The following is a 16,905-nucleotide window of genomic DNA, read 5'->3' on the forward strand; positions in this document are numbered from 1 at the left end:
GAAAATTGCATCATGTGAAACAGGCTTTAGACCCCGGACGCGTCGGAGCACATTGGCCGCGTCCGCCGGTAAGTCGAAGCGTTGGTCGAACTATATAGAGTCTGTTGATCTCGCTAACGTGATGTAACTTGTGGACACATTCCCGCTTCGTCGAACTATACCCAGGCCTTTAAGAGACTCTACTTTTAATACGGATGAAATACACGAATCATATCGAGAAAAATAAGAACCGAATTTTCCCAGACTGGCACGGTCATTTGCGACGAACTGCGCCAAAAGCAGGTCGAGCCTTTCGCGCAAACAGCACACACTGAAAAATTTTCTCATAAACAAGGTTCCCATTTTTGCTATGCATTCCCGCCGTGCAGGATCCGGGAATGGCTTCTGCACGTTCACTTCACGAAGCAAAGCCAAATCGTAGACCACCGAAAAGTACAGCCGTACGCTGGTCGCCTTCCTTTGACGCTGCCATTTTGGGAAACTCTTTTGTCTCGCGCTCTCTTGAACAGACGAGAACCACGAGTGCAGCACGGAAGGCTGCCCACGTACGCACGCAAGAATGGCATGCATGCGTACGCAGCGGCCGCGTACGCATCACGTGCCGTTCGTGTTGCATTCTGCACACGCACACTTCGCAGAACGTGGCGATCTTACGTAGGCAACGCCGTTACGCACGCTACGTACGCAGCACTAATAGCTAATAGCGTCACGCTCTCGCGCCCAAACTAGGTAAGGGCTCTGGCGGAGTGGTCGAGCGCACTCTTCACTTATGTATGCGATGCTCTGAAGCTGCTGTTTCACGAATTTTCGATGACGTCGAAAATCAGCCGTCGGCTTTTATACAGCACGTCGGCTTTTATACATCAGTCATCGAACGTTCCACCGTAATCGCTGGTGCCCGCGCGTCTTGCAGAAAGTTCTACACAATTCGTGTCGCACATGCAATCAGATTACACAAGCTTCGGCGACAACAGACAATAGATAGAACCCCCGATAACATTCGAGAAACCTCCAATACATGCGGGCGCGTCCCGCGCCGAGCGATAGCATTTGTCAGATGGTGAAAAGCGGTCACCCGAAAAAGATAAACAAGCACACGTATCAATATATACGATGTCCCAGCTGTCGCACATCAGGTTCCGAAAAAAGAAAGGCCACTTTACGTGAGGAAAATCAAGTAATTTTTGTTCATGCCAGCCAGTTTATTAATTATTTACAACTCGATCTTCTTAATTAATGCACTCGGAGACGTGCTGTCAATGAAGAAATTATAGTGAAGAAAACAAAGCTGTCATGCTTCCAGTCAGTTACTTTTCTGCCCATTAATTTTTTTCGGACTGATAAAGAAAGACCGCGAAAAATGAAAAAAAGATGTATCGCGCGCATGACGAACCGTCCACCCGCACCAAGGAAGCAGCGCACCCCCATATAAACGGGTAGAATGTACCTCGCTGAAGATATGCCAGTTTCAAGTTACTCTAATATTTGCACAACTTCAGCGCAACAATTAAAGAAAAAGCAAATTGCATTAAATAATAAAATAAGTGGAATCAACAGATGTATTGCTGGCGGCTTTTCCATTTGACTATGAACAATATGCACTCGATTATCCTCAAGCAGAATGGCCCTCATATTAAAAAAAAACACGGATGCATGCTAGCTGGCGCACCCTGTATATTGTTATAGACAAAAAGCTTCGAAAACAACAAGGTAAGCTAAAGGATGAAGAGAACGATGTGAATTCGCGAAACAGATGGCGTGGTCTGAGACTAGTTGATGAATATAGCACGCTATCCCCTGGTGTAATCTCCTCGGTACAATACGCGTCGTACCCGCAACGGAACTAGAACCAAATTTTAAACATAGAGTGGTACACGTTAGACCAACGACATGCTGTTCGCAGTCATCTTCATTTGCATGGTCTACTTCTTGAAGTGTGATTAGCTATCTAATCAGTTGCGTTTAATTAGTTGCACAACAATTTAGATATTTGTTTTAGGGCATAAGTCATAACTGAAAAGCATTAGATTGTTCTCAGAAACGCACAAGAAAATTCTTTATGCGATGATACCTTTTTAACGTGATTCTTTCTTCCGAGATCTCAAGAAAGCCGGCGAAATATTCAAGCGTCGTAGGGAAACCTCATCAGACATAGCATATAAGACGTTCTGTTTATTTTATATTACCTCGATGTCCTTCCTCTGTGTAGGGTACACCCAACCAGACGCTTTCCTGTTGTCCTCCATATCTAACACTATGAATGTACCCTGCCTCTCCCACTTTCAGGACACCTTCTACAGCATCACGAACCAGACGGGCGCGCTGCAGAAATTTCTGCGGGACATCACGAATCACACTGTTCAGTGCTGCCTGAGCGGAGGCCAGAGTCCGGGCGGCTTCAGCCTGGGAGACTTCCTCGCTGTTCTCGCAGCAGCGGTCCCCAAGAGCGTCAACCAGACTGTGCAGAATCGCGTGGAGGTCGAGAGGTGCGGCATGCAGACCAGAGGCACACTTGTTCACGCGTGGGCGTCCCAAACCCTACCGCACGTGAAGCGCAACGTGACGATCGTGGAAAGCTTCGATGTTGACTTCGTCGTAAAGTACTTCAATGCCACTTTCAACCGAACTGGAGTGTGAGATTAAAAAGAACTGCAACTTTCTGAACAACGGGCGCCTTTTACTGCTAGCATTATTTCGTATCACAAATCGCTGCGGCGATTATCCGGGCACACCAGCTGCGTGTCATGCATGCGGCAAATTTTACGCCAAACGCCCGGCATACCTACCAGGACACGGCGGCCGCATTTCGATGGGGGCGAAATGCGAAAACACCCGTGTGCTTAGATTTAGGTGCGCGTTAAAGAATCCCAGGTGGTCAAAATTTCCCGAGTCCTCCACTACGGCGTGCCTCATAATCAGAAAGTGGTTTTGGCACGTAAAACCCCAAATATTATTATTATTATACCTACCATGAATGCCTTCGAACTTATTCCTATGCATTTCTTGACCCTCGGAATTTACTTCCCTTACTGGATCTGTCTTTCTACAAAGGCTTCTTATTGGCCATGAAAAGACAATCCTTGTGTTAACATGGAGCGAAACTTTCTCAAGGTTATGCTAGAGTTGATAAACGTAGAGGATTACGGAGATGTTCTTTCTTATCTGAAGTTGCGTAGGTTAGGGTATCAAAGTGGCCCGGTCTTCAGCGGATTTTCTTGAGCAGCTTTTCTGCTCCTGACACCAATAAGTTCGTTGAATAGCCGATGTCATCTAAGCGTCATACCTGTTGCCGAAAACTCTGGTTCATTAAGTGCGGGCGGCTTCTTTGATGCTTGTTCAAGCCCATATTCGTTATGCTTGTTTTGACTAGTTTCGAAGGGCTGGAGTGAAATGACAGAAGTCCGACGGGTGTAACACCAGCACAACCGGTGGTCGGAACTTCCAGAAATCAGATGATCCCATCGAACGACCATTCAACTGTGACTTCGACGGGGAGACGACGATCACTAGATATATATAGAACGTTAGCACTCTCCTTCCGGAAATGGTCAAACGTGCAGTCAACACGCACTATAAAATTATCCACATACCTAAACACTTCTTCGTACATTTGATGCCTCGCAATGATCTTAGAAGCATCTGTCTAGGCGAGCTACATATAAATTGTTAACACCGGAGCTAGGCAGGACCCACTGCATGGCATGGCGCGGCAAGAACTTTATTTTGGTCCAGAGAAACTAGGGCCCGAGGGCAAAAGCCTTCAGGCTAAGTCGGTGGCTCCACCCACGTATGCACCGGAAGGCCAAAGGCTTTCCCAATGTCGTCAGCTCTCCGGGTGGCCAGTAGTTGATAGGAGGACTTCGCTGGATATGCGCCGACTCCAGTCCTCCTCATTGTTGAGATCCGAAGCCCTTTGGTAGGGGCACAGCCAGAACATATGATCAAATGAACGCGGAGGGTGTGCACAACTTTTACATTCAGCGGGAAAATCCCGGTCAATTTTGCTAAGCACAAAAGGTATGGCATAGGATTTAGTTTGAATCATTCTTAATGTGACTGCCTCAGATCGGTTGAGCTTCTCATTGGGGGGGGAAGGGGGGAACCTAACGCCGTGCCTATAGTGGGAGGTGATCTCGTGAAAAGCACTAAGTGGGTCTTTGTAGGAGCCGCAGTAATCCTGGAGCAGTTCCTCATATGATGCGCGGCATGTGAGATCTCGCACAGAAGAGTGAGCTTGCTCGTTAGGATTGCAGCCACTGCGACTGACCGAGTGGCCCCGATGAGCCGGAAACCAGACAAGATGGGAGCTATCCAGTCGCTCGTAATTATGAGTATTAAGACTGCGTAAGTAACTTGCGTGCTTCCATTGAGACGAAGCCCGCTGGGTAGTTCCAAATAGCTGTACGGGGAACGGAGAAAATCGGGGAGCTTCTTCTCGTTGTAATTGCAAGTTCTATGCTAGCTTCTTCGGCGGCATGAATTGAGGTCGTTCTTAGTGACGCCGCGCTTATTAATTTACCGTTATCATCGATCACGGCAATAGCGTACCAGTTGCCCGATCTATAACTAGTTGCATCGACAAAAAGAGCTGAGCTTTGTTGTTGGTGCAGTTTACCCAGAACGCATTTGGCCCTGGCGTTCCCTCTGCCCTTGTGGACAGGACGAATACTTCTAGGAGTGGGTTCCACAAGTAATTGTTTCTCCACCTGCTTGGGTATTTTGAACTAAGAGACGTCTCCTCCCCGAGGCAGTATTCCGACTTCATCTAGAATTTTGCACCCTGGCTTAGTGTTGGAGAGACTTGCAATTTCTTACATCGAATGCGCCTCAGTGAGCTCATCTATAGTGTTATGAAGTCCTAACTTGTGAGGAGTTTGGTACTCTTTCCGTGCGGGAGTCCCAGAGCCCTTTTGATTCCGGAGCGTATAAGTGTATTTAACTTAGCCTTCTCTCCTTACCCCCAGTTCAGGTGTGATGCAATGTACCTGACATGACTGACTGCAAACCCCAGTTTTTTGCAGGTATTAACGATTGTTCAACATGATGAATCTTGAAGTTAAGTAATATTTCATTCTTAACTCGTACACCCACCGCATCTTCCCCAACCATTATACCTGGAAGAGGTAAAGCACTCCACCGTGAGAGCTACGCCCAACTATATGGCCATGGCTGGTGGCCCACACAAAGTACACAATCGGGTGCGGACAACCCGCCTGAGCACCATCACTTGAAACCCAGCTGCACGCCAACAGCAACGACTTAGAGTGAGTCATTTAAAAATGACTTCTCTCTCTAAGCGGGTACGGCATTCCCCTGCTGAGTGCGAGGATCACGGGCAAAGGGTTTGATTCCCTACCATGGCGGGGGTATTACAATAAATTGCGGAATGTAAAACAGCTTTGGAAGCAGGTCCAAGACACAGTGGTAGTCAAAACTGACCCGGAGCCTCCCACTGTGGCTTCATTGGTAAGTTACAACCCTTGTTTGACGTAGTAGTTCTGCGGGAACCCGAGAGCTAAGAATTACAATTGCTACAATTGCTACGAACGAATGGATGTCTGATTTTCCCTTGATTAATTACTTCTCTCCACCTCGCGGGTTTCCGCAGTACTACTACGTCAAACACTTGCCTTTGCTTCGTGTTGTCGACAAATTCGTCTTTGACCTGCCGTTTGCTAGCCGCCTGGTTAGCTCACATGGTAGAGCAGCAGCCCCGGAAAGGCGTTGGTGCCGGGTTGGAGTCCGGGACCAGACGAATTTTTCTTCAACTCTGAGGATTTTTTTTCGAGGAACCCGTATGGGTTTCCTTTGTAGCAATTGCTACGAAAGGGTTGATGTCTGATGTTCTCTATGTTAATTACTACCCTTGTGTTCATTTTGTATGTCTGCATAACTTTTTAGCCTTCGTATGCGGACCGATACAGAAATTGGACACGGGGCACGTCAACACGCCGTCTACTTGTTACGGCGAGCATCGCAAAGCGAAAGTGCCGGTGAAAGAGAAAAAGAAAAAAACACTTTATTTCGTTCGCTCTCCTTTTTTATTGGGTACGGATGTCACACGGCAAAGCTAATGTCATTTCTAACAAATGACATTCGTTGCGATTAATGTCATTATCACAGCGCGCTGTCACACGACGAAAACTAATGCCATTTAAAAATGATGGCAATGACAATAGTAAAAAAAGGAGATGCAAAAATAGACTCAAACCCGCTTTTGTCAAACAATTATTTTACAATATGCTAAATTCCACTCGATTATGTAATCATCCCTTGCACACCGTACTGGTCGAACCCTAACTTGTCGACATTGCTAACGAAGTCTAGTGAAGCCAAGCCGAAGATAGAGTAAGCATCATGGTGAAAAGCACGATGGGCGCGTCCGCTACATCTGCTAAAGAGCAACGAGAACGATTGTTGCGTGTCATCGTCGTTCTGATGTGTATGCGGGCTCCTAATATCCATATTCTTGGCGCGTGCCACAGGAAAACACGTGGATGCATTTACGTCAAGTCAATCGAAGTGGCCCCGGCCGATGCTCCGGTGCGAACCAACTCGACGGCCGCAGCGAAGGCTAAAGTCACCTGTCTAGTCACTGCATTGAGAGTAGCTTTCTATAATTATGCACTTTGACGCACCTCAATGTCGTTAAAGTAATAATTTGGTAATGTAATTGAGGGAATAATAGTTATTTTTTGTCAACCAAAAATAAAAGAAGCATGTACTGTTTGCAAAATGACCCGTGGGCTCGTGGTGTCAAGGATACACAATCGGTTCCAAAACGAATGCGAATAAGTTTGAGGAACTCATTCGTTTGTAAACGTCACTTTCAACGAATGTAATTACGTTTTACCGTGTGGCAGCAAACGAATGGCTTTATCAGCGAATGTGATTTGTTGTAAATGAGATTAGATTTGCCTTGATACAGGGTTGACCCCTTTTTCTGGTGACGAACCGCGGCTAGCGGTGCGAGTGCATCACACAGCCGTGATTGACTGATTGATTGATTAAAAACTTTATTATTCCACCGAGCTAGGGTGCCTGCCTCTTTACCTACACGCAGGTAGGGGGGAGCATGAAGGAGCGCCCGCGCGTTGAGAACGGTTAGTCTTCACTGCCTCAGCGCCCAGGCGGATAGCTCGACGCTGGTGGTCTTCAGCCTCGCTCTGGAGCAAGGCCTCCCAAGCTTCTCTACTGTCAATGTTTTCCTTGGCCCTTGCGGAGCCAGCGCATTCCGATGTTACTTGATCTAGCATGGCGAATTTTGCAGACGGCGTCGTTACAGTCCCTCGTCTGAGTTAAGTAGATCCAATATAGTGATGTAAAATTGTTTCCCTGGAGGGGCCACCAAATGCGAGCGTCCTCCAGAGAGAGGGACCAATGCGGAGGCGGAAGGATTCTTCTTTCGGCTTTGTAATGATCTACAATTTACCTGTACGTGATGATGTTATTTTTGATCCCTGGAACTGGCTGATCTGGAGTTGCCCGCTGCTAGAGTGATCGGGCGAGCTCGTGAGCGACTTTGTTACCTGGGACTTCTTCATGCGCCGGAAACTACATAAAAGTTATGTCCTTCCTAGGAGGGTTCTTGGGTAGAATTTGGAGGGCCTCATCCGAGATTCTCCTTTTGTTGAAATTTCGGATACCTAATTTGCTATCGCAAAATATAACTCCCGCTTTTGTACACGCACAAGCGAGCGCAACTGCAACCTCCTCGGCTGTACAGGCGTTCCTCGTGCACATGGAGCACACGCTATCTTAACGCACCCGTCACCTTCAACCACCGCCGATACCGCTGCCGCGTCTCTGCCTAAGCGGCGTCCACTTACATATATATATATATATATATATATATATATATATATATATATATATATATATATATATATATATATATATATATATATATATATATATATATATATATATATATATATATATATAGGAAGAAGCAGACAAACAGCTATATCCAAGTATATTTACTAGGGAATACGCCGCACTTCGCCAACCGGCAACATCCCGCGCTAGCCTCTAATCGTCGTCGTCGTCTTCTCACTGCTCGCCTCTTCGTCATTGTAGACACTGTTCCGTAGCATTACCCCCGGCGGCAAAAACGCCGTCTCGGAGCGACTAAAGGTCGGACTCGGAAGCAGTGTAGTAGGCCTTGAGCCTACTGACGTGCACGAAATCACTAGACGCTAGAGTAGAGGTCGAGGGTGAAAACAAAGGAGCAATTTCGTACGTCACAAGCGTCACCTTGCGCTGCACGCAGTAGGGCCCTGTGTATCGCGAAAGGAGGTTTTCTCAAAGTCCGACATGGCAAGAGGGCGACCACAGGAGCACGAGCGCACGTGGCGAAAACTGTACGTCACGGTGGCGAGCGTTGTACTGATCCTGCTGAGCGGTTTGCGAGACCGTCATTCGAGCACGGGCAAGCTGGCGTGCATGGTCGGCGACGGCGATGGCGTCGCGCGCATACTCGCTTCTTGAGATCGCAGCAGGAGGAAGTGCCGTGTAAAGGGGCAAGGTCGGTTCGCCACCGTACTGTAGGTAAAATGGAGAAAATCCGGCGGCGTCGTGCCGGGAAGAATTGTACGCAAATGTGACGTAAGGATGGGCAATGTCCCAGTCGTGGTGGTCCTTGGAAACGTACTTGGAGAGCATATCTGTAAGAGTACGGTTTAACTGCTCTGTCAGGTCATTGGTTTGAGGATGGTATGAGGTACTCAGTTTGTGTTGAATGGAGCAGGAACGCACAATATTGGCGATAACTTTCGAGAGGAAGTTACGTTTACGGTCAGTAAGCAGCTGTCGCGGGGCGCCATGAAGTAAGATAATGCCACGCAAAAGAAAGTCCGCAACATCAGTTGCGCAACTGGTAGGGAGAGCCCGGGTCATAGTATATCGGGTGGCGTAATCAGTTGCGAAGGCTACGCATTTGTTTCTAGAGGATGACGTGGGAAAGGGGCCAAGGAGATCTAATCCAACACGAAACAACGGTTCCGCTGGGACGGTGATCGGCTGGAGAGGACGGGCAGGTAGCACCTGAGGGGTTTTCCGACACTGGCAGGGATCACAGGCAGCAACGGAGCGAGTGAGACCAGGCCAATAGAAGCGGCGGCTGACGCTGTCGTACGTGCGGGTTACCCCAAGATGCCCTGCAGTGGGTGCGTCATGCATCTCAAAGAGCACCGTCTGTCGTAGACGTTTTGGCCTAAAAAGTTTTGAAAACGCCCTTGTGGTATTTGTTACTGTTTTGAATTTGTGTGTTTGTGACCCATATAATGTGCAATGTTGTCCGAATCTTTCTTGGAATCGATTGTTTGCTGTTTGCGCCTGTCTGGGAGCACTATATTGTTTCTAGTTACTTTGCTTGAAACATTATTTGTATTCCTACTGATGCGTAATGTGTTGATTGGTTGGATTTTACTTCAGGTTAAAGTATGGCTTTATTTGTGAATGGTATCAAGGAAACCAATCCTGTTCAAATTTTTTGTTTAGTTGCAGTTTTATTAACCTAAATTCTATGACCTGTATTGTGAAATGCCTGATTTTACACTATGTGGTTGTTTATGTGGTTTAACGTCCCATAACGACTCAGGGTATGAGAGACCCCGTAGTGGAGAACTTGAGAAACTTCGACCACCTTGTGTTCTTTAACGTGCACTGACGGCGTAGAGTACACGAGCCCCTAACATTTCACCTTGTATTTCTATTTTATATTGCTCTGTAATCGCAACTCCTGTCTTGGCAATGCTGACAGTATGAATAATTAAATAACAATCATTCAGCACTAAGGAACAAGGACACAAAAGAAACATACCACAGGACGGGCGTTAACTACCCACTCTTTATTGTTGGCGGTGTGATATACTGATTGAAGCTAACTTTCTCTTCATACCGCATTGAAAAAGCAGTCTTGCCTAGTGAGCTCTGAAATCTCCATCACATCAAATATAAATGCAATTCAAAACACCGTTGCAACTTGAAAGGGAAAGTCCATGGACACTGAGAGTTACAGTTGTCTTTCAATCCTTCTGTCGTTCGCCTAGCTTCTACTCGGGCATAGCATAGCTTGATTGGTCCCCACATGTGTGGCGGATGAGTACGACCTTCTGTCTTTATGTGTGTTCCAAGAGACATTGCATAGCAGATCAGAAGACACCATCTCGGGATGCATAGCGCCACTCCAGGAGAGCATTCTAGCACTTGCTGGTTATGTGGCTAAACTTCTTTCGGAGTTTCTTTCTTTTCCACATGTGATCTTTCCCATACCATTTGTATGTGGGTGATCAGAGCTTGTCGCCATGCAATAAATCCTTCGTTAGCTACAAGCCTGATTTGAAGTATCTTCTGCAATTTCTGACACAGAAGAACTCAAGGTAACATGTTAATGAAAGCTTGGGACTTGTGTTCCAGGGACTTTGCTAAGCTTTCTTCAGTTGAGCACAATCTGCACAATAGCTGTGCTTCTGCTTTGGTGTCCGCTTCGTTCCAATGCACGAGTAGTGGAACCATTTGTATGGGCAGTGTTCCCCATTACATGCCACCATTCTTACTGTTTCTGGGCCTCGACAGTAACAGTACACAGATCTTTTAGCACTAGTGACAGCCTTTGGTGTATCTTTACGTGTGAAGTATGGCGAAAACCTTTCAGGTAATACGACATGTGTAAAAAATCGCGTTGCCGATTCCAGAATTGCTTGAAAGAATGCACAATCTTCTATTATTCTATGAATATGTACAGAGGTTGGCGTCCAAACGACAAAGGGGCAGTATTTCACCGCACACATCGCCAGCTGTGTTTGAACATGGTAGAAATACTCATGCGTCCTCTTTAAGCGAGGTCCTTCTGGACTAGCCTCCAGACAGATGTCTTTGTTGCTCAATGGTGTTTCTAGCCCTTGTACTGCAAGTGAATAAGGGAATTTTACTTCAACAATGCCTTCACCGCAGTACAGACAGCTGACAATAGTATCTGGTGATGCTGCAAGGTAGGGATATTTGGCACTTAAACAAACGCCGGCCCTTCTCAGTGTCACATTCTTGTGGCATTGCACTACATTGGCATTGCACCACCGGCATTGCACTACAGTACGTGGAGAGGGCAGCACTTTCATGCTTGAGTCCCCATTCTGTGGCTTCAGATGAAAACTTGTTTTTCTCTGGGTAGCAGATTCTTCTGAACAAGCTTATTGGCGGGTGGTCCACGTTTGTCCTACACACACTCTTCGTAACTGAAGCTTTTACTCGTCCAGCTCTAAATGCAAACCACTTTACACATTTTGACTGCTCCCTTCTTACGGCTTTGACATGCTGCACCATATCTTGTGTTATCACCATTTCTTTCAAAAATTCTTCGGCTCGGCTCACCACAGCAGGCAAATCCTCAGAGGCGGCCTATTCACACATTTGGGTTCGAAGAAGTAAAGGCTCTTTTGCTATTGGCGGAGGAAAAAGAGAGCTATATTTTTCATGCGGAATACAAAACGCTGGCGTCACTCCTGCATCTGCAATTGCTGAAAAGCACTGCTCTAGCTCTGCATCTGTCGCAGCTGGGATTGGCCGCAGCCTATGTGATGCAGGGGCTACATCTGCAGTAATAGTACTGTTTCTAATGTCCATCCTTTTCTTCCTTGCTTTTGCCGAAGAAAAGACGATTTTCCTTAGCATTCGAAATTTAACATTCCGGCTATGAGCTGGCAGCCATGTATTTTTCTTTTCAGTACAAGCAACAGAGTCCCTCAGCCTCACAGGTGTCTCTACGGCAAAAAGTGTAGCAGCAACATGCGAACATGCTTCGCCTTCACCTGCCATGCACGTGCAATGCGCTGTCCCGACAGTTCCATCTGCTTTGACAAGAATCCACACTTAAAGCGGTGCCTCCCGTAGGCGCTGAGAGTGGTTGACCTGAAACGTCAACCGATATAATTTCAGCAAATGCAGTTTTTGAAATGTGAAATGTCAAATAAACTGATTTCCATTAATACTGTTTTCAATATGTGAAATGTTGAATAAAACGGGCTCAGAAAATACTCTTTTTGAAACGACTAGTTTGCTGAGCCCCAGCAACAGTTTCTTGTGTGGTTCTACGCCACTTTATCCACAAAATGTGGCAGAAGCAACAAGGTCTTACTTGCGCTTTACAAGGTTCAGAAAAGCTCGCTCTAAAGCACGCAGTTGTGAAATTTTTTCTAACAGTTGTGACAGCTGTAATGCTTTGCTGGTCATATGTTAACAATTTATGCACCATTTTCTAACCACATGTTCTGAAGTTGCCACTGTAAGCGTGCCTAAGCAACAAAATGATTTCGCTCAACAACAAAAATGAAACAAATCAAAGACACAACGGGTAAATTCGGAGAAATAAGAAAAAATGCGGAGCTTAACGATCTCCCATTAGTAACCTCGCTCGAAACGATGACACGCACTGATGCCAGCTGCTTTGCTGCGATGCTCTTGACCCATCCGCTCGTAAAATAATTATGGCCTTCTAAGGATTTGTACGCCTTCATCTGTTGCAAAGTAACGTGACTTGTTGAAAGCGCCATGTAATTGACGATGTCGGCGTGCGTCACGGTGGGCAGTAAGTCGACGTTCGGCGTAGCATCCTTGCCGATGCACAGTTCATAAGGGTCGATGCCGTCACACATTTTGATCTTCGCTCTGTAACGTGCCCGAGTCGGTCCTACGAGCTCTTCAGAGTATGACGGACAAAGCGCGTGCAAGTTTTTTTTGGTCATGCTGCAAAGATAACGCGAACGACATCAAGCTCAGGCGCGGCGGTAGGCGGTATAAGCGTGCAGCCTGACGCTGTCGTTCTTAAAGATGGCGCACGCGTGATTTGCAAGCCGGAACTGACGCCACGTGCAACTCATGTATATTTACAAGGGAATACGCCGCACTTCGCCAAGAAGCAACAGCCTGCGCTAGCCTCTAATCGTCGTCGTCGTCTTGTCACTGCTCGCCTCTTCGTCATTGTAGACACTGTTCCTTAGCAATATATATACGCTACTTTATGCACCGGTGTGTTTTTAAGTTTATTTACTAAAGCCTTAGCCCGGTGAGCTCTCCTCTCTTTCCAGCAGAACTTTCTGTTGGGCTAGTAGTTAAGAGGTTCTCTCTTTGTTGTAGATAGGATGCATATTTTTAGGTAGGGGGGAATTCGGAAGTGTTTACCCACGTCGAACGGAATGTCCTTCTTGCCAGTCGAGGTACCGCTGTCGTGTTGGATTCCTACCCATTCCATAGTTTTTCCTCCTATTTTGGACTGGCTTTATCTCTCCAACTGAGACATTCGTACTGCCTCAGTGAGCTCAACTATCATATTGTAAATACCCATTTTGAGAAAGAGGTCTGTCGAGGTCGCGTCCGGGAGCCCTAGGGCTCTCTTAACGCTCTTCCTAATGATCGCATCTATTTCCTCGTTTTCTTCTTTTTTAAGCACAAGATACGGTCTGCCATACGCTATTCGGCTGGTAATAAAGGCTTGCATTAGTCTAAGGAGGATGTTGTCATTGAGGCCCCTGTCTTTGAGTGCAACTTTCCTAAATATTCCCGCGACAGGCGCCGCGTGTCCTTCCAACTTCTTGATTGTCGTGAGGTTATATGCATTTCTCTGGATATACATGCCCAGAATTCTGATTTTGTCCGCCTTGGGAACCTCATTTGAGGGGACACGCTGGGAGCAGCAGACCCATCAATGTCTTCACATCGCCGTGAACGGCTTTCTTGCGTCAGGGCTGCGTCACGAATCACGTGGGTACCGCGTTGGGCATTCTTATCGCGCACATTTGCAGATTATCGTAACGGGAAATTGTGGTAGCCTCCACATTAACTTTTATCTGCCACATCACGACGCCATCCCGGCTCAAAGGATACCTTAGCCTCTGACTATTCAAGAGCCAGAAACTCGGTGGTTGCCGACCTTCATAGAAGACTCGTTCTCTGCGTATCTCTCCAGCTGTCACCCTAGCAGGTCATCGCTGCCCACTCTCATACCATTTGGGGTTTTACGTGCCAAAACCACTATCTGATTATGAGGCACGCCGTAGTGGAGGACTCCGGAAATTTTGACCACCTGGGGTTCTTTAACGTGCACCTAAATCTAAGCACACGGGTGTTTTCGCATTTCGCCCCCATCGAAATGCGGCCGCCGTGGCCGGGATTCGATCCCGCGACCTAGTGCTCAGCAGCCCAACACCATAGCCACTGAGCAACCACGGCGGGTGTTGCCCACTCTCGAAGCCTAGCGCAACTGTACACAAACGGATCATTACCTGCGTCGAGAACTGCTGACACGACAACGAAACTGCGTCTATAGTGATTGGCGAAAGTCTTGAGCAACGCAAGAGACATGTGGGTTGCGTCCAAGAAATTTAATTTTCATTTGCATCGCATTGAAGCAGTGACGGCATCTACACAGAAATAGTTGTGCAACCATGTTAAATTCGCCTCATTGTATTGAATTCGCGTCATTCGCGTTACATTCGCTCAGCCGTTTGCGTGAGTATGGAAGAAAGCTTCGTTTAACACCGGTTCTAGAATCTACCAGGGATCAGTCGAATTTATTTTTTGCGGTAATTTTCCTTTTCCTTTACCAAGAATATGAAGATCGTCTGAAAAGCCACGCAGCACGTGCCTTTAATTATTCGACAGTTCAGAAAGAAAGCAAGTTTACGAAGTCTTTCCTTCCACCCTTCCTATTGCTTTATCTTCTGCTGGCTTAGCATAGTAGTTACTTCACTGAAGACCGAACATCTCTGTTCGACATATTCTGCTTCCTCACACGGTTGCCTTTGTGTGAGGATGAGACGAAAGACTGCATGACAGCTAATCCTACGCTGACGACAGCTCCCCTCCAACACTACCGCCAAGATACGTCCAACAAATTGTCATACTAACAAAAAACTTTTTTTATTAGCAATATTCCCCTGCAAGTTTCTACAAAACAACAACTGGCGAGGGGCATACATTATCGGAGGCGAACCAACCCTGGTCACATAAAACAAAAACAAAAATGCCCCTCGATGACCTAGCCAAGGGACACATGTCCACCAAGCAGCTATAGGTTTTAGAGTGGTCGTAGTGAATTGGTCCACATTCTAGCACAGTCATCGCCACGAAAAGATCCCTATCCTCCCGCCCTATCTTAAAATCTTTATTACTACCACAGCACTACATGCGTTCAATCGTCCACGTGGAAATCTAACCGATATTGACACCAAAGCCCCTCAATCTTCCAAACGTAGCGCTATTCGTTGATGTTTCCGCCACTCAACTCTCCCCTCCTCCACGCCTTCTGTCGCCCTAGACTTCTCCGCTCCCCTATTGGCCAATCTGTGTCACGTGGAAGCGCGCGTCGCGCTTTTGTCTATTTTTTCTTCTTTCGCGCGCGATCCGACCGCCATCGCTGGCCCAGTGCGACGCAAGTACGCGCAGACTGATTGATAGCGGGAGGTCGTGAGACCGAATCGCCGCTGCTGCGGTCGCATTTTGGTGGGGGCGGTTTGCAAAGACGCCAGTGTCCTGTCTATTGGGGGCACGTTAAAGAACCCCAGCTGCTCAAAATTAATTCGAAGTCTCCCATTAGGGCGTGCCTATAATCAGATTGTGGTTTTGGCACGTAAAACCAAGGAATCATTTTTTTGCCAGTGTTTCGCGCGCATTGAGTTTTCCAGTTGAAGCACCACTGCTTCCCTGCGAAAACTTACAACGCAAGAGAATACAGATGTGCGTAGCATACAAATATAAAATAAGCACTTAACGAAAGTGTTACTGGTGCTAATGATGGCAATGGGATAATTATTTTTGGAACCTCTGTCCAATATATGCAAGCTCTGCCACACTGATATAGCCCTTTAATTCATATGCTCTGTGACTGTAATAAAAAGCTCGCAGGGTGCTAACTCTGAAACCTTTCCGCTGGGATGGGTTGCTGCCTTGCGCAGCCCCAGCCTCGGTGACCAACTCTGGGCCGTACAGCAGGCCCGCGAGGCGACGGCGAAGCAACACCTCGACGTCCCCACGTGGGAGACCTAAGGTCCCGTCGGCGAAAGCTCTGCAGGACTACAAATAAAGTTGTTACCGATTAACCAATCTCTGTCCAGTTGTCCCAGCAAGTTCGTTGTTCTATCGAATTCCAACCACTTCCACTATAATAAATAAAGAAAAAAAAACGATTTCATGTGCTGGTACATTGTTTCAATTATCAATACTGCCTCCGTGCGAAAACATTACACATGGCCGCCACAACCCGTGCATGAGCTACACACATCTGTAAAAGGCGCGGAACAGAAGCGACCCTTTTGGTAGGCAGTGCTGGGCCCAGACCGTTGGAATCTCTCACGCGCAGTCGAACGAAAGTATCCTGCAGGTACGTAAGTGAACCTACGAGACCACGTACACATACTTTCGCGCAGTGAAAGCCTGAAACTGAGGTAATTACGCGCGCGTTAGAGCACACCGTATGCATGCGTCGTGTTCCAGCACCGCGAACTCTAAACGTGCGGGCCGCTTTACGTCTTAAATAATGGTCCTTTTCTCTATATTTTTACGCATTTCCAACACGGCATTACTAGGGCCAGTTACCGACTGATGAAGCAAAATCTCAACTCAAAAACCGCTTCGCAGAGCTCGAACTAACATTTCCGCGGATTTTCTCCGGTAGCGCATTTGCTGTCGTCTGCTACGGCCGGGCCAGCGTAGGCGGCGCCGCTGTCGAGGCCGCGAGAGTGGAGCGAAGGAGCAGGTAAATGGTTGGCGCTACTTTTGGAGATTGAGGCTTCTTAATTGAGACCAGTTCATAGCGCCATCTGTTGCATGTATAAGGCACAACCTAACTCCTTTCGCCTTTTGGGAACAAAGAACGCACGGTTTCCGAAAGATCACTTAATTTTTGTTTTT

The 16,905-nt window shown here is 47.1% G+C and overlaps 1 protein-coding gene and 1 pseudogene across 1 annotated transcript in view; one reads left to right on the forward strand and one right to left on the reverse strand.

The window, feature by feature from the left end:
* The window catches only part of LOC142591459 (nucleoside hydrolase-like), a 41,335-nt gene extending 38,696 nt beyond the window's left edge, over positions 1–2,639 (forward strand). Inside the window, exon 5 of the mRNA XM_075703787.1 lies at positions 2,287–2,639. Within this exon, the coding sequence (XP_075559902.1) occupies positions 2,287–2,637 (351 nt within the window). The 3' untranslated portion in view covers positions 2,638–2,639. The remainder of the gene's footprint in view (positions 1–2,286) is intronic.
* Positions 2,640–5,223: 2,584 nt separating this feature from the next.
* LOC142591460 (uncharacterized) lies at positions 5,224–12,743 on the reverse strand (annotated as a pseudogene).
* Between the last annotated feature and the right edge of the window lie 4,162 nt (positions 12,744–16,905).

Source organism: Dermacentor variabilis, chromosome 8 (genome assembly GCF_050947875.1).
Source record: "Dermacentor variabilis isolate Ectoservices chromosome 8, ASM5094787v1, whole genome shotgun sequence".
Classification (NCBI taxonomy): Eukaryota; Metazoa; Arthropoda; class Arachnida; order Ixodida; family Ixodidae; genus Dermacentor; species Dermacentor variabilis.